The 11,532-nt window shown below is 39.5% G+C and overlaps 1 protein-coding gene across 1 annotated transcript; it reads left to right on the top strand.

The window, feature by feature from the left end:
- Nucleotides 1–4,619: 4,619 nt before the first annotated feature.
- On the top strand, nucleotides 4,620–7,957 carry inha (inhibin subunit alpha). The gene is made up of 2 exons (XM_014020712.1): nucleotides 4,620–4,875; nucleotides 7,239–7,957. Exons 1-2 carry the CDS (start codon nucleotides 4,620–4,622, stop codon nucleotides 7,955–7,957), a joined length of 975 nt encoding a protein of 324 aa, XP_013876166.1.
- The last annotated feature ends 3,575 nt before the right edge of the window (nucleotides 7,958–11,532 follow it).

The following is an 11,532-nucleotide window of genomic DNA, read 5'->3' as shown; positions in this document are numbered from 1 at the left end:
GTTTAAAGTGGAGCAAATTATCAGGTCTGAATACGACCTTTGTATGTATGGATCACTTGGGTTGTTACCAACATCTGGTGAAAATTTCATGTCATTAGCACCTCTAGTAATATATTTACTGAGAAAAATGGTGACGTGTTCAATACTTATTTTACCCGCTGTATTTCATATCAGGCATATTTATTCAGATATTTAAGAGTGTTGTATGGATATGAGGAGACCTTACAACCTGATGCATGACAGCATGTCAATCACTCTAGCTGGAAAGACACAGCCTCTCTGAGGCTCTGGTACAAACTGTGTCAAAAGCAGTGACTTCAAACTATACATCTGTTTTTAAATGATGCCAATAGACCAAGTTTAAAAAAAGTTATAATAACTAACATGTAACCCATTTTTTCTGAAAATGATGGTCCTATTTGAAACACATTGCATCTGCAGGCAGCAGGAAACACAACAATTTTGTGGAAAAACACTGCAATCAGCTGTCAGTCTCATCTTTCTGAAAATATAAACCCCAAGACCTCCTTCCTGACGAGCAATAAAAAATCTACAGGAAGAAGAAAATAAAAAATATTCAAAAGTTGAATGAAGTTTGGCAGCAATTCAGAGACAGTGCGAGCAGGACTGAGTAATTAACATGTATCTGACATTTATCATGTTTGTATTTTATTGTTAGGGAGTAGTTTCGGGTGTTTAGTCTTCATTTTAGCCATTTTTAGTGTTTTGAATCAAAAATGAGTGATTTTTTTTAATGAGGAGCAGAATGTTGACGTCTGCAGAGGGCAGAACAACACTACATGCCTGTCGTCTCTTAACATTTCTCTCTTCTCGTTCTTGCAGTTGGAAAAAATGAAGTATTTTCTCTCTGGATGTTTTTATTTTAAATGAGAAGTGCAGTCCTTTCCAGCAACTTTCACCTTTTTATATTTTCTCCAGGAATTCGTCCTCTTTTCCCCAAAAAAGTCAGCCTTCATCTTGAACACGGTCACATGTCAAAGTACCCTGCTGTCCATCTGGCTTTGAGAATACCGGTACTCTAAGAGCTAACAAATAATATTGCACGCAACATTATTTTAGCTCTAAATTTGTCATTTTTCAAGACAAGTCAATCTTTTATTATATCTTTATCACGAGAGATGACAAGCAGTATCTTTGCCTCTTATATCACAAAGTCTTATTTCTTTTTCATTTTTTACTTTGAATGTTTTACTTAAAACTAGGCTCAAACCTACCAGGAAACCTAAATAAAAAACATAGAAATTGGTTTTATGAGTGTATATTACATCCTTTATGAATAAACTGGTTAAATTGTGTTTTACATTTTCAATTAATTCAGAAATTTATTATATTTCATGACAGTATTTAATAAAACTGTTATATTAAAACAGAAATAATATAGAGTATGTATTTAATGATTTTATTTTAGGCCCAAAACACCTTGTGTTTGATAATGTGTTGCCCTCTGATGGTCAATACAGGATACTTCACATTACAATGAATTTATTGTCAGAACACGTTTATATTTTTAATTCAAAGTAACTATATTTCATGTTTTATAAGCTACAGCTTTTGATTTTTAAATTACTCTAGATTTGTTGGTTGTAGTCAAAAATAACCTAGCCAAGTGGCTAATCTAATCAGAACCTTATTCTAATCAGAACCTTATTCTAATCAGAACCTTATTAGCTAAATGTCTGTAGGAACTTTTCATCTGAAGGCCTTTGTTTTTTTTTGTTTTTTGTTTGTTTTTTCTTTCTTTAAAGTTAAAATGTCGACTATTAAGAACCAGTAATTTAAATGAATCAGAGCAATTTAAAAAGGAGCAGATATAAGAATTTTTTTCTTCTTCTGCTGCCTTTCATTTTATTTGATTTGTATTGTTTTATTGTATCAAATGTGCTTTGTTTATTTTTTAATGAAATGAATAAATGAATTAATAAAAAAAACTAAAAATCCATCAAGAAAAACTTAAATCAAAGGTTTGTCACAAGACAAGTACATGTTAGCAGACATTAGCTTAGTTGGGCTACTTCAGTGAAACTAAGTAATGGGGGGGGGGAGGCAGGGGTTAATGACCCCCACAATAATTTGATCCAGTCAAAATGACCCCCCAATAAAATAACAATTTGCTCAAACACAACAGAAATGAACTGGTTAAATAGACAGATGCAACTCTGTTGTTGTCTTTAGGTAACTTTGACCTGATTTAAAAATTTACAATGTCATATATGTACGTTTTAAGCATAATGGCTAAAAATGACATGCAGGGTTTTAGAGCATACCTAAAGTTACCCCCTTGAGTAATCATACAAACCAGATGCTTACTGCGTTGCTAAATTATTAAATGCGATAAAGAAACAATATTTATGAACTACATATTAATAACAAAAAAAGCACAAAGTGAGCCCAGTTTTAGTGAAGTTCTGTTCTTGTTCTGAGCTCAGTTGTTGTACGGCAGGCCGTTGTTGTGACCAAGTAACTGCTGCCACCCTTGAGAACCACAACTACTCTGGGCAATGACCACCACAGACTGGACTCAAGTGGAGCGGGGCAGCCACAGTAATGGTTACATTTTATTTTGTGCTGTGCTTTTAGTAACGGGGTGATCAAGAGTCAGTCATTCTGAGGAACCAAAACCCACAGTTTCCATCCAACTGTAATGTAAGTTTTGATCAAACTCAAAATGTTGGAAAAAAAAGAAATGCTGGGCGTTCCTGTAGCTGCAGCTACTTTGACTCAGCTACTTAAAGTGTAACTACTAACCCCCCATATTTACACTGTTTTCTTTTACTATCCAGGATTTTCTTACTCAGCTTGTGATGAATTTCTTGGATGAAATAATTTTTCATGATGAATGAATGATTGAAAATTGTTACAAAAATACTAATATTTATATGCCATTTGCTCAGAAAGCCATGATCAGCGGATTAAAAACTAAACATCCTACAGAAGTTTCACAATATTTTTATCATGTCACGTTCCCTTTAAAGGGATAGTTCAGATATTTTGAAGTGGCCTTTGAAAAAATCAGGACTCCTTTGATTGGGACTAAACCAAAATGGTTTGCTGCCTCCTAAAAACGACTCGAACCTGAGAGGCATCGTTTGATTTGTTTATTAAATGACGTGGAATCTCCGAAATTTAGAGATTACAGTTTTAATCCACTCTTCTCTTGGCACAGCTCAGACTCACTGTTAGCTCATTAAACATATTTTTTTAAACAACATCCGTCTGCGTCGCACATCGTCGCCTTCCAGCTGAACACTGTTGGGACTGACACAAAACTGTTATTAGTTTGTCAGTTGGCTGTTAGCGGACTTAAAGTTGGCAAAGCCTTATTTAGATAGTTTAGCTAATTGGTCTGCTTACGGTTAGTTAATCCACTAAGTGACAAATTAGTTCTGCTATGAGCTGCTAGCTAATTGGCTGAACCATGGTCACCATTAATAAAACCATACCAATACTAGGGCTGCCACGATTAATCGACGACTAATCGATTATTTAAATAATCGATGACTAATTTAATAATCGATTAATCGTTTTCTTTTTTTGTTGTTCTTTACTTTGTTTTTCTCTCCAAACTGCTTTGACACCTTCCACTGCCACATCTACCTTTCTGTCCTTGACACACATGCACAGTAGTGGTAACTGGGGTAGGCCGTGGACGTCACAAGACATTATACAGACAGGCTCTGGTATCATGGCTACCTGACAACAGAGCTCAAAGTGTGGGATCATTTTAAGAAAATGAAAGAGAAACCTGTGRAATATCTGCAGAGCAGAACTTGTCTTCCACAGCAATTATTTTTAGTTAGCATATAGCTAAAATCTAACCATGGTTATATAATAGCAGCTGCACTCTGGCACGATAAGCTCTATGTTTTCTATTCAATTAACGTATGATCCGATTAGTCGACTAATCGAATAAATAATCGGTGATTAATCGATTATAAAAATAATAGTTTGTGGCAGCCCTAACCAATACATCAAACTGATCAGATTTCTGAGTACCAAACCTTTATCGACCATTTTCAGTCACTTTAGCAGTTTCTGTAGGTAAACAGATGTCGTAGTAGCTTCTGGTTATAAATTCTGCGTATTAAGTAATAATAATTATATAAGTTTTGATTCACATCTTGCAAATCAAGAAATATTTACACCTGGATGCTGATTTCAGACGGTTAAAAGTGATTTCAAAAAAGGTCCTTGTTTGGATACATGTGAGAGATTTAGACCCTCAAAGGCAGCAGACAGCTTTGTTTATATCAGAGACAGGTGTGGGGATCAGAGATGAGGATGTGAAAACCTCATGCATGAAGCCATATTTTGTATTTTGCATGTAAAGAACTGGCCAAAATAAAAAAAAGGTATAGAACGAAGCATCCAGTCACATTCTGATTCTGTGGGAAATCACCACACACTGGAGCCAGTTCATCAAGGTCGTTCTTTATCTTTCTCACTTGCAACTAAATGCTGCTCTCAGATAGATGCAGAGCCAAAAAAAAAAACACGAGTCAAGAAAGCTGCTGTTCCATTCCAGGCAAATAAAAAAGTTTCTATCTGAACATTTTGGGGTTGAAACTGAGAGACATTTGAAGCTAAGCTGCGTATCAGTCATGGCGTCCGGTGCCATCCTCATCCTGGGCTCTCTCTGGATCCAAAGTTTGGCTGAAGCCTGTGAGGTGAAGGAGCTGCCCAGAAGGGCTGTGCTGTCCTGGTTCAGAGAGCGGGTTCTGGAGGGCTTGGGACTGGAGGAGCCCCCCGTGGTGCACAGACGTACGAGGGTCCCCAGGTCGAGCAGAACAGCGTGGGAGAGCCGTTGGACCGGTCCAGACCGAGATTCGACTCAAATGATTCTGTTCCCCACTTCTAGTAAGAAGCTGCTTGTTCTATTACTTTAGCACTAATTCCACTTTAACATCTCCAAAACAACAGTTTGTATCACAAAGCTTAAAGATTTTTCCTGTTTAAAAATGTTGTCTTTTTTTTAATCAAGGCGTACTGCAAATCAGAGATGATTATTTTATCTTCTTAGATTTTTTTAGACGAAACCAACTAATTGTGCTACTGAAAATACTGTTATAACTGTGCAATGCCTTGCAATATCACACTTAACGTATATTGTTATATAATAGCTACTACCACACCAAGTTTTAGCTCCATATCTGCTAGTTTAGATTGAAATTTATTGTCATTGCATATAAAGCAACAAAATGCAGTTTGGCATCCAACCAGTAGTGCAATAAACAGTAAGTGTGGATAAAATATGTTTGTATTGTTGTACTATGAACATAATATACAGATATGTGGGTAGGATAGGTAATATACTGTATGAATGTGCTGTATACATGATAAGCGGATTGGTATGAAACTGACCTATATACAATCTGAAGTGTTATAATTAAGCCAGATAGATGGAGGTGTGCATTTTGAACTCTGTACAGTACAATGTGAATATTATTGTAAATTCTTAAATCAAAGGAAAGATTGGAGGATGTTATTAACAGGGGACAGTTCAATGAGACAGCTCTGGGGAAACAGCTTTTCCTCAGTCTGCTGGTTTTTGTCTGGAGGCTCCTGGATGGCCTGCCAGAGGGCAAGAAGGCAAATAGTTTGTGGGCAGGGTGAGAGGAATCCTTGAGAGTGCTGTGAGCTCAGTGCAGACAGCGTTTTCTCTGTATGTCTGCGATGAGTGGAAGTGGAGACCTCATGATGCTGTCTTCACCGCCCGCTGCAATCTGTTACAGTCCGTGACAGTGCAGTTCATATACCATACGGTGAGATTACTGGTGAGGATGCTCTCAATCGCGCAGCAGTGAAAGTGCCGTGGAGAGGTGGTTTTTCTTTAGTGTCCTCAGGAAGTTCGTGAGAACTTCTTGACCAGGCCGGAGGTGTTGGTGGTCCAGGACAGGTCCTCTGAGATGTGGATCCCTAAGAACTTGAAGCTGGAGATATGTTCAGCAGCTGTATTGTGGATGTTGATAGGGCCATGCCTGCCTCCTTGCACCCTCCTGAAGTACACAATGAGCTTCTTGGTTTTGCTGGCGTTAAGCAGAAATTTGTCATCAGTGCACCAAGCATCCAGGTTCGGTGCTTCCTTTCTGTAGACTTATTCATTGTTACTGATGAGACATGGACAAGCCTGCAGTCATGGGTGAAGAGAGAGTAACGGAATGGGCTAAGCACACAGCCCTGTGGTACACCTGTGTTCACTCAGTGTGACGGTGGAGGAGTAAATGTGGCCTGATTAACATGCTGAGGTCTGTTGGTTAAAGTCCATGATCCAAAGACAGAGGGAGGTGCTGATTCATAAATCGTTGAGTTTGGAGATTAACATCGCAGTTCTTACAGTACTGAATGCTGAACTGAAATCAACAAACAGCACACGTGCATATATGTTACTGTCCAGGTGTGAGTACAGAATGCAGCGCAATGAAGACTGTTTCCTCTGTTCTGTTACAGTGATAGGCAGACTGATGCATCCATGGTGAGTGGTAGGCAGTTCCTCAAATGTGCTAGGACCACTTGTTCAAAGCAATTCAACACAATGAGTGCGAGTGCTACAGGGCGGTAGTTGTTCAGGCACTTTGGAAAAATGTAAATAAAATGTACTTTGGCATCAATGCATGTTCCCACACAATGGCAAGATTTATGATCTGCATTGACATGTGGGCATTGCAGGTAGTCAAAACTGTGACTTTCTGGTCCCAAGTCATCTGCCCCACAGTTGGGCTGGAGTGTTTTGGTACCAAGTCGTTTTAAAGCATTTAGGTACAGTTGCTAGAAAAGAGATTGAATATATCAGTGAAGATTGATAGGGGGGCGGCTATGGCAGAGTGGTTAGGGGAGTTGTCCTGGAACTGGAAGGTCATCGGTTCGATCCCCTGTTCCAGCTGTCTCAGTTGTTGTGTCCTTGGACAAGACACTTCACCCATAATGCCAATGATGTGTGTCCCAACAGTGTATGAATGTGATTGGCACAGATTAGTCTCCATAGCTGATTGTACATGTTAGCTTTGTAGGAGATCTAGTAGAGTGCCATCTGGTCCAGCAGCCTTATACATGCACTGAGTCAATGCGACAAATTAACTTAAATGTTGCAAAATTGTGTTGGCTAAGAAATGAGTGTTATGTCAACTTTAGCCACGAGGGGTCAGCAGAATCTAAAACCATGAAAGACAGACTTTATGACTAGATTATTCATATTTGATTTCTCTCCATTTTTATCTTGGTAGACTCCTCCTGTGCTGACTCAGCGTTGGGAAAAAGGACCAGCAGTTGCTCCACTCTTTACTTCCAGCCCTCCGTCACCCTCCGAGATGCCACAATCACCTCTGCTCACTTCTGGTTTTTTGCAGGGGAAGGAGTGAACTCCTCTGCCCCGCTCCTCATTCTCTCCCCAAAGCAGCAGCTTCTTCAGGCTCCGGCAGAGCTCAGCTCGGACGGATGGAGCACCTACCGCCTTGACGAAAGTTTGCTGGCCTCTGCGGCTGAAGGGCCCTTTCTGTTTCAGATCTGCTGCCGGTGTCTGTGCCACACAGACAGTCCGGACAAGACTCCCTTTCTCCACCTTTACATCCAGCTCAGAGCCCCTGTCCGTTCTCGCCGGGAGGCAACCGTCCCTTGGTCTCCCTCTGCCGTCAACCTCCTGCAGCGGCCGTCACAGGAGAGACCCCAGCAGGACGACTGCCACAGAGAGGAGATCCAGATCAGCTTTGAAGAGTTGAACTGGGACAACTGGATTGTCTTCCCCAAGGTGCTGACCTTCTACTACTGCCACGGGAACTGCTCGGCCTGGGATCGTATGGCTGCTTTGCTAGGAATGATTCAGTGCTGCGCTCCCGTCCCGGGGACCATGAGGTCTCTGAGGATCACCACCACGTCAGACGGCGGGAATTCTTTCAAATATGAGACCCTGCCCAACATCTTAGCTGAGGAGTGCACCTGCATCTGACTCATACTTTGCCTTCCAATCATGCAAATAATATTTTTCTCTGATTTTCCTAAATAGCCCATATAAATGACAATGTGCCAAACATACAGTAAATCGAATGTTATTCAATAAAACAACTTCCATTTATAGCGATGTTTGTTTCAAAACTTTGTTCCAACTTATTACGCACAAGAGAATTTCAAAACGTTTATGTTATATAGAACAGAAAATGGTTATTTGTTGAGTTTGAAGCAATAAGTCATTTACTGAAACCAAAAGCCAATTCAATCAAAAACAGCTGAACAGGTCAAGTTCAGATCATCATCATCACTTTATTTATATAGCACATTTAAAAACAACAGTGTTGACCAAAGTGCTTCACAGACACAATACACTGGGCCTCATGCAAGAACCGTTCGTACGCACAGATTTGTTCTTAAGTTGTGCGTACGAGTGATTTAGGAGAATTTGTGGCATTCACCAATGTTTTCGTTTTCTAAGATTTTTTTCAGATACGAACAAAATTCACGAGTGGTCCAGACCTGTCGTATATTTTACGAGCAGTCAGTCTGCTGTTATCCAGACGGGTTTTCCTCCCTAATAACTTTATATTTCGTTAGTTGAAGATATTTTGAGTTGAAAATAAATCACACTCCATAATTATGTTGACAATAAGCTATTCTGCTTGAATTAGAGTTATAATTTTAAATGTAATAATTTAGACTAACAATATAAATTGTCGGTCCGCCCGGCTTACCCGCTATCAGGTGCGGGGGCAGCAGGAGAAAGACCCCGCTCTCCGCAGCGACACCTTCCAGCTCGTCCTGGGGGACTCCGAGACGTTCCCAGGCCAGAGGGGGTACACCACCCCTCCAGTGAGTCCTGGGTTTTCTCCAAAGTGCCAGACTTATTTTGAAAACATTTTAAAATGCTTATTTCAAACCCGCATCTGAGACCACCTGCGACCGCGCAGCGCTGTGTCTTCTGAATAAATGAAAATGATTTCACACAGTTGTTTATACTTTTAGCAGCTCTTTTTATTCCACAGCTGACCTGCTAAAAATGACAGATTTTCTTTTCTGGATCTCTGACAGACGGACTTCAATCTCTGAACTCGTAAAGTTCTTCTTTTGAGTTTTCGCTGTCATTTTTCATGAATGAACACTTCCTTGTATCTGAGGCAGGAAACATAGCCTTATATGGTGTTTTTGGGGTGGTAATTATGCTAATCTCCTCTCCTCATGCACGAGCAGCTGGATACGAACAGGTGTAAATTACGCAGCTCATTTACACACTTTTCCTGAAGATAGAAGAGTTTGTTGAATCTGACGTGACATGTTCGTACAAACCCTTTGTACGAACATAAGTAAGAGAAATTTAGGAGAAGAATACGAACATGTTCTTGCATGAGGCCCAATGAAACTAATAATGAGCTAAAAACAAATAAAACGACACAAATTATAAATTCCTAATGTAGCTCAAACTGAACTTGAATTAAAAGCCAGTGATAAAAAGTGAGTTTTTAAAGCCAGATTTAAAACACTGAACAGACTCTGCAGTACGGATCTCAAGAGGCAAGTTGTTCCAGAGTCTGGGGGACGCCACAGCAAAAGCCTGTTCCCCTCTACGCTTTAGTTTTACCTTTGGCTGCACTAAAAGCATCTGATTAGAGGATCTAAGTTCTCTGTGTGGGGTATAAAAGTGCAACAGGGCCAATAAATAACTGGGTGCCAGACCATTTAAAACTTTAAACGTAAGTAAAAGAATCTTAAAATCAACACGAAAGTGAACAGGCAGCCAGTGCAAAGTCGGATAAAACAGGAGTGGTGTGGTCCTGCCTTCTAGAACCTGTTAAAAGACACGCAGCAGCATTCTAACTGCAAGCGATGGACAGATGATTGCTCCAAACCAACATACTGTATAAAGAGTTGCAATAGTCCAGTCTAGATGTAATAAAAGCATGGATAAGAGTTTCATGGTCTTTGTGGGGAATGTAAGATTTTGCTTTGGCAATTAGACGGAGCTGATAAAAACTGGTTTTAACAACTGAAGATATTTGTTTCTCAAATTTAAAAGCGTTGTCTAAAAACAATCCAAGATCCTTGACCACAGATGAGCAATAGGGAGCAAGTGGGCCAAGAATTCCAGGTAAACCATCAAGACGAGAATAACTGCCAAATAAAATAATTTCAGTTTTGTCTTCATTCAAAGTCTGACAATTCTGGGATAATCAGTCGCTGCAGAGGGGCAGAGACATTTGAATCAAAAGGATAATAAACTTGAATGTCATCAGTGTAAAAATGGAAAGATATTTTGTGCTTTTTAAAAATTGATCCCAATGGCAACATATACAAACAAAAAAAGAATAGGTCCTAAAATAGAACCTTGAGGTACACCACAGCAAACAGGACTAGATGAAGAAGAGTATTCCCCCACAGAAATGGAAAAAGACCTGTCTGCCAAATATGACCTGAACCATGTTAAAACTGAGCCTTCAAGACCAACAACATGTTCAAGTCTGGATAAAAGGATGCTGTGATCAACAAAGGCAGCAGTTAGATGAGCATTTAATCTGTTCTAGTTTAAAAACTAAAATACTTGGACTCTTCTAACCTGGACTAGATTATTCTACACGGATTGCTGAATATCTAAATTAAGTTTGGGGTTAGTGAAACTTGAATTCTAGTGGCTATTCTCCACTATTTTTTTACATCTAGTCCAGCTCCAAAACACCTACAGTAGATGCTTCAAACCTGGAATACATTATTCTACATTTGTAGCAGAACATCTAAAACCAGGTGTGCGATTTGTGAAAATTATATTTAATTTGTGAAAATTCAATAAAGGGCCCAATTGGTGCTTTTTTTATTTTTTATTTTATTTTATTTATTTATTTATTTTTTTGCCTCTGGAACAGAATTGAACTGATACTAATAGGTAACGTTCACACTGCAGGCAAATGTGACCCAAATCCAAATTTTTTTTATGGGATGTTTTCCCTGACGTTCTGAACTTGACATTTTTTTATTTTATTTTATTTTATTTTTCAAATCCAACTCAAGCCCTTTCAGTATGTGGTAGTAAATCTGATACAGCGACTGCAGTCAGAACAATCATGTTGCATTAAATCCGACTTTTACTTCAATGAGGTGGGGGAGAAGGATCGATCTCAGTAATTACGATACTAACCTTGAGTCATGAGGTTTCTTTTAGCTCCACATCTTCAGCTACAGAACAGAAGTCCAGTTGCTTCATCTCGGTTCTTTTAATTGTTCATGTCCTGGATGACCGAGAAGCCACACAAACAACATGAGTAGGTGACGGACAGTATCAATAATAAAGTTAACTGATCGATATCGTACTACGTTGCTCCTGTTCCACCCAGGAAGGACCGCCCACCTTATGTGCATAACGAGGCAGAAATGCATAAAGTAAAAACACACGGAAATAAAGACTTCTGTATGGAAGCCCATTTCCGCCACCCTGATGAAAAAATAAATAAAACTTCCATCCATCCATCCATTTTCTTCCGCCTATCCGGGGTCGGGTCGCGGGGGCAGCAGCTTCAGAAGGGAGGCCCAGACCTCCCTCTCCCC

This window comes from Austrofundulus limnaeus, unplaced genomic scaffold, assembly GCF_001266775.1.
Source record: "Austrofundulus limnaeus strain Quisiro unplaced genomic scaffold, Austrofundulus_limnaeus-1.0 Scaffold264, whole genome shotgun sequence".
Lineage (NCBI taxonomy): Eukaryota > Metazoa > Chordata > Actinopteri > Cyprinodontiformes > Rivulidae > Austrofundulus > Austrofundulus limnaeus.
This window is presented reverse-complemented; position numbering and strand designations above follow the sequence as displayed.